The 12,785-nt window shown below is 35.9% G+C and overlaps 1 protein-coding gene across 2 annotated transcripts in view; it reads right to left on the bottom strand.

Moving 5' to 3' along the window:
• HTT (huntingtin) overlaps positions 1 to 12,785 on the bottom strand; it is a 78,848-nt gene that overhangs the window by 15,434 nt on the left and 50,629 nt on the right. For both annotated transcript variants that reach the window (XM_054064541.1, XM_054064542.1), the window contains 11 exons: positions 10,918 to 11,125; positions 9,397 to 9,538; positions 8,241 to 8,420; positions 6,605 to 6,781; positions 6,272 to 6,348; positions 4,877 to 5,015; positions 3,126 to 3,248; positions 2,052 to 2,265; positions 1,704 to 1,849; positions 1,059 to 1,236; positions 692 to 787 (listed from right to left, as the gene is read on the bottom strand). In XM_054064541.1, coding sequence (XP_053920516.1) covers positions 692 to 787; positions 1,059 to 1,236; positions 1,704 to 1,849; positions 2,052 to 2,265; positions 3,126 to 3,248; positions 4,877 to 5,015; positions 6,272 to 6,348; positions 6,605 to 6,781; positions 8,241 to 8,420; positions 9,397 to 9,538; positions 10,918 to 11,125 — 1,680 coding nt within the window. The remainder of the gene's footprint in view (positions 1 to 691; positions 788 to 1,058; positions 1,237 to 1,703; positions 1,850 to 2,051; positions 2,266 to 3,125; positions 3,249 to 4,876; positions 5,016 to 6,271; positions 6,349 to 6,604; positions 6,782 to 8,240; positions 8,421 to 9,396; positions 9,539 to 10,917; positions 11,126 to 12,785) is intronic.

The raw sequence follows: 12,785 nt of genomic DNA, 5'->3' as shown, positions 1-12,785 counted from the left end.
TATGTTTCAGCTAGTTGAAGAATACTACTAGTATGATCCCTGCAAGTGCTTGCATTGTTTGCCAGTCTTAGTGTTGGAGATTCTCAGTAACCGAGATCTGTCAGCAGAGCAGCTCCCATCCTAAATCCAGCAAGAAAGGGCAACACTGAATACAGCATTTGTTAGAATCTGACCAAACTCTTCTGTTTGCTCATAAAACGGTCTCATCGCTGGCTTCCTACTAAACCTGACAAACAGCTAATTTCTGTAGGTGGAAGTGGTATCCTACCATACCAGCACAGCTGGATATGGAAGACAATGCTGTCATGGACTACACGTGACTTTTGCCTTAGCATAGTGCTCCCATACTGTAATAGGGCAGGTAATGAATCTGCCATTCTTCAGAGGAAATATTAACAATTCTACCTCTCCCACTGAAATTTAAAGATCCCCTAACGCTTTAAAAAGCTCAGTCTGCATCACACTGCAGAACTAACAGAATCTCCCAAAAGAAAAATCTGCACTAATGTTTAACATTCAAGAAAAAACAACTATACCTGTTAAAAATACGTTAACCTATATTCAATAAACATTTATCAAATACAAATAAGGTCTCAGATGAATTCTCATTGTTGAAAGTAACAGAAAGGATACCTACAAACATTTCTTTGGTGAAAGTTTAGAGCAAGCATGGAATTCACCATTTACTTACTCTGGGTATTTGAATCAACATCATCTTCAGTTAAGCCTTTTGAAGTATTCTTCTTTCTTTCAGGACTAAGGAGTTGATTACCAGGTTCAACCGCAACTGAATTACACAAAATATATTTAAAATGTAGAGTGATTACATTTTTCTGCTCTAAAGCACATAGTAGTCAAATATTTACATGTTCAAGGCATCTGCCAAGTTCAAAAGTAAACTAAAAAATTCAAATGAGAAATTAAAATATTAAAAATAAATTGTCAAAGAAATAACTAAAAAAGACTCAGAGGAAATATTCCAGTCACCCTGCATTTGATCAGTGTTGACTGATGATGTATTAAGAAAATTTTCTCATAGCTGTTCAAATTGGACTCACCTGCTTCTATGATAAATCTGATGCAATTAATTAAGGAGCAAGCATATGTCACATGAACGGCAGAAGCCAGTAAATTCCACAGACTAGGCTGCTGTAATGTCAGACAGCAACAATCCAGAGCAGCCTGAAGATCTATACTTAATGGAATTCGGTCACACATTAAATGCCACGATACTGCCTGCGCAAAACCCAAAAAATTCCCGTTAACAGCAAATTCTCGCAACAGAAGAACTTATAACCAAAGGTTAGTTAGGTTTGCTTTGGTTTGCTTAGCAATATCTAGTTTTATTAGCCAGTGTTACTGATTATTTTTCTTGTGAGAACAGATATTTTAAGTACAAAAAAATTATGAGTATTATAAATTATCTATTCGGTGTCCCCAAAAATCAATGCACGGCCATTCTCCCAAATGCCAAGATCATTCCATCAATCAATCAACCTCTCCTTGTAATAAAGGTGCCCTTGCCCCATAAGCCCATCTGATTCACTGGCACAGGTCAAATTAAACAATGAATGAAAAAAATTCCTACAGTTAAGACAAGAAAATTGCCCAGATTAAAAGTTACTCAGTGGTATCAGTTTAAGTCAAAGTTGTTCCCTCTCCCAACACTTCATCACATCTTTAATTATGCTGTAGTTTCTTACCTCTACTGACATAACTACAAATTTCAGGACATCATCCTCTTTGTCTGGAGGAACACGGAGACCAGCTGGTAGTTTTGAGAGTAACAACAAATACTGAGCCAGTGCACGACAAAGTGTCATCATAGACTGATACAGCACCTCATCTCCTATAAAATAAGACTGAATGAAATCTAGCAGTTCAAATTTTTTCCCCGTCAAAAATGTTTTTCAGAATTATTTCATAAGCACTTTTATGCCAGGTATCTTTTTTTTTTTTTTTTTTTTTAACAGTAAGTTCATATATTCACAAGACATCTGTAAAATACCTTTGCAGAGGAGAGAACTTAAAAAGACCATTATTTCTATTACCAAAGATATCGCTTAGTTTTTTCCAGTAAGCTGATGGCTCAGTTGGCAACAGTGGTTGAAAAACCTGGTGGCTGGCAGGAAGCTTTTGTGCAATGGCAGACACATGATCCAGAGTTACCCTCCGTGCTGTTTCAAAGAGGTTACTCTTCTGATCTCTTAAGATATCATTCATGCCAAGGCTTAAACAAGGTGCTAACAAGCTTAGATTGAACTCCTGAAAACAAACAAATAAAAAGTAAAGAAATTGCTTTTCAAGAGAAGCTAAGTATTTGAAGGAACTATTATGGCATATTAATATGGTGGAAAATAAACAGTTTTTTAATTAACTAACCTGTTATTATGACCTCTGCTCTATTACGGTGTAACAACACCATAAATAAGAACTTATTTGTTCCACATTTAAATTCCAAACACTACTGTACTGGAAAGAAAAATCCACATGCTTCTTACACAGTTTCAGAGCAATATGTAAGTAAAGCTTAAGGCTGACCTACATACAAGGAATCTTCAAACAATAAGTTCTCAAACAAATAAGTCAAACAAAAATCTTTTTAGAAACCATTCCCGCTATCATTTCTGCGTATTAGCAGCAAATGTAATGTAGATAACGTGAACAAAGCATGTTCTTAGAAAACAAAGTAATAGATACAAAATTGTCCTTACACCAGATTTACTATCTGTGGCCTGTTAGAGGCATCTTACAAGTCATCTAGCAAAGTTATTTTAAAGGTCGCAGAAACAGCTGGCCTTGTAAGAGACTGTATGGCAAAATGAGACTAACTGAAACACCCGAGTTTTTGTGATTGCAATATGTAAACTAAGCTTTACTTCCAGTCTCTACAACCAGTATGTTCTAGAAAGCTACTACTAGTAGCATTGCTAGACAAGAGAAACAAAGCACACTTACTATTACAGTTTCCAAAATGAAGTGAAATTCAAGAAGTGAACTTAGTGTTATATAAATTTGAAGTCTTCATATTTAAAAATCCATTCCATTAATACTATCAAATAAAAATTATTAGAAATTACTACACCCTCTTAAACTGACTGCGTTTCATCTGACAAGGAAGTTACCTTGCTGGTCATGAAGGAGTTCAGGTCAGGCTGAGGAATCCTATTTACCAGCTCTGCGCCTTCTAGCAGTGCTGAGTCAGACTTGATGCAACACTGTGACCTCACTAGTGACACATACCACTCCTTTAAGAATTAAAGAAAGAAATTTATTACATATTTGTCTTCAGAAAATAATACAGCTCGTGAGGGCAGGGAAGAATTGCTCATGGGCACTGGACTGCGGTCCATTTAAGAGATCACTAGGCCACACTAACATCATAATGAACTCAAAGATAAAAGCAAGGCAAAATAGACAGTCGGTAAATGAACTATCTTAAAACAGACCAATGGATATTCACTGGCAAGTCGTCTATCTCCATAGAGTCTGGACAGGAAATGAGAAAAAAAGAAGCTTAATGTTTAGCACAAGTGTATGTATCAGCATCCTAAAGCTGAGGAGAAATCTGTAATACTCAGTAGTCACAGAAACCTAACAGTAATAGTAAAAATACCCAATACTGTAACTGAGGAGGAAAAGTCTTCATATTCAAATAAATCAGTAGATGAAGATAACATACATCTTTTAACACTCACTGAAATAAATTAAGACCACCACACATCACTGCAAATTTACCTCTTACATTATTAGTGATCAGCCTGCAGAGATTAGTTAGTAAATAATTTAGCTAAGGAATATAAAGAGGCTCAGTTATCCCTGTTCTGTGTCTTTTTTCTCTCATAACTGGATACCCTGAATTTTCTGATATTAGACTATGACTAAGCCTGTCAGATTTCAACGAGTATCCGGACAATGCTGTTAGTCATATTGGTTTAGTTTTAGGTAGTCCTGTAAGGAGCAGTGAGTTGGACTCGATGATCCTCATGGGTCCCTTCCAACTTGATATATTCTATGATTCTATGAACTATTCAGGGTTTGTGGAGGAAGCATACAAAAGCTACTTGCTCTGTGCAGATTTATAGTTACAGAGGAAGAAGGAGATTTTTTGTTTAATTTGAACACAGAGAGCCACGCATGAATGGTTCCTGGGCACAGTGTTTCCTTCTGCTAAGCAGCTCTCAGTCTCTCTCCTAAGTCAATGGATTCCTCCACTACTTGTCAGTCTCCTCCAAACTGTTAGGTAATCAAATAATTTCTGCCATCTGTTACTCACATTTCGTATTACAGTGCATCACTACAGAACATGAAAGAACAAAAAAGAGAAATGATCTGTGCCACAGGACAAACTAGACAGACAGACACAGACCCCAGAAAGGCTTGCTCCTAGCCTTCCACCCCACTTTGAAATAAATGCATTCAAGTACAAAACAGACAGAAACAGTTAAGTAGTCATGTTTGTTCTCTGAAATTAACTTAAAGTTGAGAAGTGGCAACAAAGAAGTAATGTGTAATTTCCAAGTGACAACCAACACTTTTCAGCAAATTAATAAACCAATCACTGCAGTAAACATATCAAGAAAACAACGGTATATATCTATCTCTACTGAATCTTATATAAACCTATGCTAAGAAACAAAAACCTGACAGTTTTTCACAGCACTGTCAATGTAAATACGTATGCACATGGCAATTATTCAGCCTGACTTCAACACTCAGCCAACACATACAAAATCATTCACTGATCTATATTTGAGATTCACTGACAATTTTAAGAATAGCAGCTGCATAGTAAAAATAAACCTTATTTAAATATTTTTTAATGAGCAAAAGCTTATTAAGAGTCATTAGTGACTGTTTTTAAGCATAATCTTACTTTGTCTAGAATTACATTCTCTAAAGCTGGTTGGTCTTCTCCATCTAGTGGGTGTGAGGTAACCAAAGGTGAAGGACTAGTTGTGTCTGGCGCTACCATAAGACGAAACCTATCCAAGAGCGAGTAAAGTCTTTGGTGTCTGAAAAGAGAAGAACACATCAGCAGATAGCTAACTTACTCAGTTTTGCAGGTCATTTAAAAATAGAAAGACACTCAGTGAACTGATTCTAACCCTACAAAAGAAAAGCAGTAAGGTCTTAAGTTCTCTGTTGGATACGTGCAGTCATATGATGCAAAACTGCAAATTTCACCAGCTATCAGTAGCCAAAACAAATGAAATCATCACCACCAACAACAGAGTTATAAATTTAATTTAGGTTTAAAATTGTATATGCTCAAGCATAAAATGCAAGCTGCTCAATTTTCTTTATGCAATAATTCTTTTCAGTAAGAAAAATCAAAGTGTACAGATTATTCGACTGCAGACAAACACATTCTAACATACAAGAATCCACTAAAGCTGAATTTAAAAAAAAATAATATATTACAAACCCGAGTTTGTGGATTTATGTCAGTGTCAGGACTTCAGAGATTTTTGTCTTTTGAGGGATTTTTGTTGGCTTTGGCTGGTGTATTTTTGTTTGGGTTTGGGGTTTTTTTATTCCATTACTGCTACCAAGAACTTGTATGAAGTCAGTCGGAGATTTTGGAGTTTTTTAAAAATTCAAATATAACAATACGTATGAACGCACATTACTATCAATCTACTGCAGTCTTGGGCTTTAGAGTCTTTTCCCCTATTTTTTTCTTATTTTAGTCAAAAACTATTAGACATTACTATTAAACAGCAGTGACATCAAGAGGAGTAACTTAAAGCTCTTTTAACCATTAAAATGGAGATTTTTCAAAACCTGAAAAATTTTCCCCTTTTCATAATAGCAGTTTACTTTCCAACAGCTGAGAGACTGAGATAGTTAAAATTTTCAACACAGCTGTCTGGGGAAAAAAAAACAAAAACAAAACAACCAAAATCAAGTTCACCCAGGTTGGACTGACAATGCAGAAGTCTGAGGAAGATAAAGTTTTGTCAAGGAATTAATTTGTGGTTGCTGTCTCTCAGAAGTTAAATACTGAGTGGGATGTAGGGGAGAAAATTTGATGCCTTTGAGCCTTTAGCCTGCTTTAATTCTTAAGCATATTGCAAATTCAACTCATTCAACTAATCCAACACAAAACTGTCCTGCAGCTTTTCACGAGGCTTTCCTCCTGTTTTGCCTCCAAGAAGAGCCTACTATATTATCTTTAAGAAAATATCCAAACACAGAAAAACAAAGTTAAACAACTAGTACCGGAACATTCCTTAATTTAGCATTTTAACATGTTGGTATTATTTACCTCGTTGCTAATCCACTGTTTTGAAGGTATTCCTGAATTCTATCCAGTTCTTCAACTGGTAACTGAGTAACGCTGTTCTATAGGAAAGAGTCACAAGAATTTTTGAGACAAAAATAAGTAAAATATTCATAAGTATTTTGAACAGATTAGGGGAATTACAGGCATATAAAATGAAATGTAAACATTCATTTATCTAACTAGTAAATCTAAAAATTCCTTTCCAATGAAATATCTTCTTCATCATCATATTTTGATGTACTTCAAAATTATTACACTTGGTTATATTGCTAGCACTACCCAATCTTATTTACAAATGAAGGTATTTATCTTTACCTGTAAATTTGCAGCCAAAAGCATTTCTACCCGACGGCAAGCCAGTGTGTCAACCATGCGAGCAAGCACACGGAATGGAGTACACAGAAGCTTATCAACATATAATGTCAAGACAGCCCCAGACTGGCTGAGATGTATTCCCTCCAAACACTGTAAAGTCTTCTTCAGAGTTGTGGGCTAGACATTGAATCAAAACAAAATAAATAAACAGACAAAAAAAATAATCAATTGGAATACAAACATCTTAAACCTAAAGGGAAAGGCATTTAGAAAGAACAACAGCAGAAACTAGCTGATCAATATAATAATCTGTATATAAATATGTCTGAGTCACTTGCTTAATTATACAAACACTGAGTCCTTCGATGTTTAACTGTAAAAGCTTACTCTTACAAACAAAAAGCGGGGAGCGAAACTTGTGTGGAAAAAAAACCTTAAGAGCCATAGGTGAAGTTCTAGAAAGCTTTGATAACTGTGAGAAACTTGAGTTCTTGCTGGAAGATGGGAGGAACAGAAGCATAGTCGAGAGAAGAGAGAGTTTACAAACGCAGGTAAGTAATAGGGATTTTTTTTAAGCACATGTTTAATCATAGAAACAGCAATGGATATTCAGGATTAAAAGGGGTTGCAAATAATTATTTATTTCTTGGGTATGAGTACCAATTTAGCATAAATAATCTAAAATGAGAAACAAAATGACAAACTAGTTTGACTTGCGGAACCAATCTTGTTTTATAGCACATTGTAAGTATGAGCTACTTTAATTTTACTGACTTTCCTGACAATCACCAAACATTTCACAGAATGACTACATCTTCCATTCATGCACAATTAGTTTAGTTCCTCCTACCCATTCTTAGACGCTAAAAGCCAGATTCACCTTGCCTGACTTGAAAGCATTTCATTCACACACCTAAAGCACTAACGGAGTTGGCACTGGGTTTGCACAGAGACAACAGGAAGAGACGGCAAACATTACTAAGGGTGTGGATCTCTCTGTCCATTCACTCTGGAGGAAGCCCAGGAAAAGACATTTCCCAACTAGTGAGTTTCCCAAGATTAAGAGAAACACGTACGACTTTACATCCCTACAAAATATCACCTTTTAATTTGAAAACTAAGATAATCGACAGAAATCATATACTGAATTTCTGAACCAGTATTTCCTTCACCAAAAGGCTACTACTTGTGGGGTAAATCAATGGGGAAGGCATGAGCTTGCGTATCATTTTCACGTTGTTAGGACCTATGAAGATGGGCTGGTTCTTATTCTTGCCTCCATAGTTAGCTGTTCTGTTATTTATGCCACCAACGTACTGAAATCAAAGACGCAAGTTACAGCTTTAATTTACCATTCAGATACTTATCATGTGGAGGTAATATCCAGTAAGGAAGAAAAGCAGCTTATCCAACTCTAGTTGAATTCATAGATTTGATGGACTGGAACACATCTGATACTCAAGTTGCTAATATATTACAAGGTTTTGGGTTTGCATTTTTATAGAAGAAACTTTAAAAATAAAATTAGAAGTCAGTAAATGACCAAGAAATGCCAGAATTTGCATACTTATCAGTTAAACTTCTGCTGAAATACAAGTGACTTTATTCTTTAAAAAAATTAAAAAGTGAAACTTACAGCTGCAAGATTCTCACATCGTGATTGAATGGCCTGGATGAAAAGTCCACTGGCTGCTGAATTCCTGTGAACAGCGCTAATAAAGTCTTGTACTGGAGGCTCATGGGACAGATTAATCAAGTCTTGAACATGATTCACAATAAGCCAGGTCAAGTGTTCTGAATCATGTAGGTTTTGACACTAAAGGGGAAAAAATTAAAATCGGATTTCAGCAATATCCATGTTAAGCATTTAATTGCTAAAAACTTCATCTGACAACACGAAGTTTATCATATATAGTTCTGGTAGCTATTTTAAAATAATGGCATAAAATATCTATATTTTAATATCACCACCGCTATCTTTACATGACAACTTTTTCAAATGCTTTTGATCTTGTAATTCAAGAGATACATATTGAAATTGCAAATAATGAATTTGTAAATTAGAAATTAATAATTCATTTGTAAATTACGTAAAAACTCCAGGTTAGAAAGAAGTATATTGAGAGAGTCAATTCAAAGATGCCGCTTTTAGTGAAAAGCTGTTTGAAATAAACATGTACACACACAGTCTTTCATAAAATGTGATTTTCACTTAGGCTTCTTTTTAAAGATTTCTTATTAATATCGGCCTCAAACAAAAGAGTAACAATTTCTGAAGAGCAAATTCAAACACATCTGTCAATAATGAATTTTAAACCTACAGAGGCTACGTGTATATCAACAAGCAATGCAACTTAACATAAAAAGATCTGCAGAGCTAATCAGGAGGTGCTGAGAGGCTGACACTCCCCAGCTTTCGGAGGTTTTTACTTTGGACCACTGATCTGCCTCTGGTGACTGAACATCCATTGCTACTTGAAATGCTTCTTAAACATAGCTTTTGGGTTAGCTGAATGTGAAAGGGATGTGGCTTGTTTGCCTCAAAGCTGCTCAGCAATGCAAACCAAAGTGCAATACAAGTCAAGAGAATCCTCAGCTCAGAATAGAAACAAAATGCCAAATGAGGTCATATCTAAGCTCACAGAAGCACCACCTGAAAATAAAATTACTAGTTTCACTTCATTTTACACTTGTGAACCAGACACAGTTAATGCCTATCAATAATAAAAAAACTGTCGGCATAATAAAATAACTCAAAATTACAGTTGTAAAATTCATTTATTCAAACTTACAACATAGTCACAAAAAAGAATGAGCGCTCCTCTTCTCACTATCTCACGATTGCACATGCCACGTTTAGATTCCAAATCCGATTCACCACTGTCTCCAGATATCTGAGGGCTGAGCAATTTAGTAGTAGAAAGACTGTGTCTCCTGCAAGAAGCACATTATATTTTGTTCCTATTTTATTACTATATTTTATTACTATATTTTATTACTATGGCTACTGAAACATTAGCAATTAAACGCCTTGAAATATCCTACTTATGTCCTTACATAATGTTTATTCTCTTAGAAATTTCATTCAAACATTACACTGCTCTGAAACAGACGCTGCACTTTCTATCAGCTCTTTACTTGCTAACAATTCTAGTATTACTTTTTAGTTCTGTGCTTATTACTTCCTTGGACACTCTGATGAACTTCAGAAGAACTAACCAGGTTATTTAAAAGAAAAACATGGGCTACTGCATTTCTCGTAGGATGCCAGAACCTAGTACTGTATTTTCCTCTCAAGCTCAACCAGTGTTCTTGAGCACTTGGTATAGTGTCAGATGGAAAGTGATGCCCAACCCAGTAAAAAAAGGGGTAGTACTGGTAAATCAAAGAAGGTAGCCACTGCAAATGGCAGATGTGACTATACATATTTTCATTGCCCTACTTTGCTCATAAGCCTGGCAATTTCATGTTTCCTCAAATTGGAATAGGGATTTTTTTCACATCACAAGGTTGATCTGAGGCAAGATTCTCACATTTGAGCAAGTACCATTCCATTCACGTTGCAAAGTAACATTTGTCTTCCCTAATATTGACTGCACAAGCATCTAGAGAGCTCCCTCTGCAGTTAACACCAAGAGATACCCAGCTACAGAGGGGTTATCTTCCTTGTCCCCTCGAGGATGAATCATTCCAATGCCTGACAGGTGGAATGAACTAACTTTAGACCAGGAGGACACTCATTTTAGACCAAATCTCTGAATTTCAGACAACTAACGTTAAGTGAGGTTACTATGGCACCTGATGTTAATGAATCAGCATGGCGCCAATACTATGTTTTGAAAGCATTTAATAATAGGCCCACTGAGAACAGATACACCTATAGCTCACTGATCAGATTGTATTTTCATAAATACAACAGTGTATTATCATCTGCACTGGCTGGTTATCTGCTAGAAGGTAAAACATGAAGTCTTCATAGGAGTGTGAAATCTGAAATACTGAATATTTTATTACAGTTATTTCCATAATTTTAACTAAATGTGGTAAAGAGATGAAGCTTTCTTGGCTAAAAAGAGGAGAGATTACTTGGCAGTTCTTTTGAAGAACAACTGAGTGCAGGACTCATTTCCTTTGTTTGAAAGACATACCGATATCAGCACAGACAATATGTATACACATAAACTAAACGCAAAACTAACCATATTAATGTTCAACTGGCTGACAGCTTCAGCAGAAAAAAGCTAGATTTTAGAAAACAATTTTAGTAAATATAATTATGACACACACTACTAGGAATCAAAAACAAAGCTTACTTTGGAGTCTGATGCACTTCTGACCACCAGTTGTAGTTGGTGTAATTGACAAGAAGCAGGATTTGACACCAGAGGAGAACTAAAGAAGGATGTGTGGGAATCATAGACTGAACAAGGTCACTCAAACTTTCAAGGGTATAGAAACTACCATCAGATCCATCTCCTGTAAAAAGTCTGGTGGCTGCAGCTGTGATTCTTCTAAACACCCCTGAAAACAATAAAAGCATATTGGAGTAACTATGCTGTAGTCTGAATCTGGAACTTATAAAGTTATCTAGGATACCCTGAGAACACAAATCTTGTTTCATAAGCCACTACAACACCTGGAAGAAAGGTATATCCTAAGTGGTTTCACAAAGGTAAGGTAAGCCATGGAGCTCACCCAAGGGCAGTGTGTAAACCACTAATGACCAGCTCAATAAATAATGCTTTAAGATCAGACTACAGTTGCAATGAAATCTATCTTCTCACTTTTTTTTGTCACGCATCTAAAAGTTTATCTGATAAATGAAAATATTTACCAAAATATGAAAATATTTACCAAAATATTTACCAAAATATTTACCAATACCAAAATTTAAAATTTTTAATAATAGACCAGGACTTCGGGGGTTGTTTTTTTTTTGTTCTGCTTCTAAAGTATAAAACAGAAGTTCTGATTAAGAACCATGCTTACCATAAATCCTATCCTACATGATAAGGAGGACTGCTTCCAAGTCTCCTACTTCACCTGAGGCCTTCCCCAATACACTCAGTTGAAACTAAACTGATACCTTTCCATCCAATTTCTAAAGTGCAAAAAGTTTTTTAAGTGGAGAAAAAATCATTACCCTGTAAACTTCACACTCAGCACAAAAGCTGGATTTTCCATTCTGACTTGCCTATTTTTGATTTCATATGCCAAAATAAAGGGAGGGAAAGCAAGGAAAACGGACAAACTTGTAGTTGTCTGAACGTATAGGAGTTTGAGTTTCTATGAGAAGACCAGATCCAGGAAAAAAAGCTTTCCTCAGAACTAGTTAGAAACCAAAAGCTAAGCAGAGCAATGAAGGAGATTTGTGGTGTTTGCTTGCTTGAACTGTCAGATACACAGAAGAATGAAGCAGTAAATTCTACAGCCATGTGGCTCAGTTTAAGCTGCCCCTAGGACTGATAAATACACAATGTAAATAGCAAAGAACGGGAATAATAACTGAGTCTCAAAACTGAGGTTCCACTTCCCAGCAAGGCAGAGCTATTCCCTTTCTAGCTTCCTGTATTTGTAGTAATTGCACCATCTAGTGAATTTCTACACTCATGAAAGCCACTGCATGCTAATCTTTTCACTTTGTCTATGCCTTTTATTTCCACCAACTTCAAAGCAGCACACTGAAAAATGTTCATTTCCAATCTGGTTGCTTCCTACAGCTGAATACATAGGAGTTACCGACGCTCACATTTTGCAAAAGCCATAATTGGTGAGAAGACAAAACATTCAAGTAGAACAGTAGTTAAAATCACAGAAGACCTCAGTCTATGTTCCCAGGCACAAGTCGCTATATGCTGCACCTGTAGCTAGGAGACTGTAACTTAAAAGAGAAAAAAAAATAGAGACACTTAACTGAACAAAAGACAAATATTACAAAACCAGGCACTTAGTTAACCCTAACCCTAAACCTGAAAGAAAATGCTACGAGAAGAAAATATAGCCCAATGTCCGAACAAGTTTCCTTCCTTCTACTCCGTTACACCCTATCACGTAACATTACTACTAGTACTCAAGAGCTGATTTGTAGTCTTAGATTAATTTGCCGAGATCATGCAGTACACATATCCCAGTGTTCTGGATGATTATTTTTGATATTTAATTTTAACTTTGCATGAAAATT

Source organism: Cuculus canorus, chromosome 4 (genome assembly GCF_017976375.1).
Source record: "Cuculus canorus isolate bCucCan1 chromosome 4, bCucCan1.pri, whole genome shotgun sequence".
In the NCBI taxonomy this organism is placed as follows: Eukaryota; Metazoa; Chordata; class Aves; order Cuculiformes; family Cuculidae; genus Cuculus; species Cuculus canorus.
The sequence above is the reverse complement of the archived record's forward strand: the minus strand, read 5'-3'. Positions and strand labels throughout refer to the sequence as shown.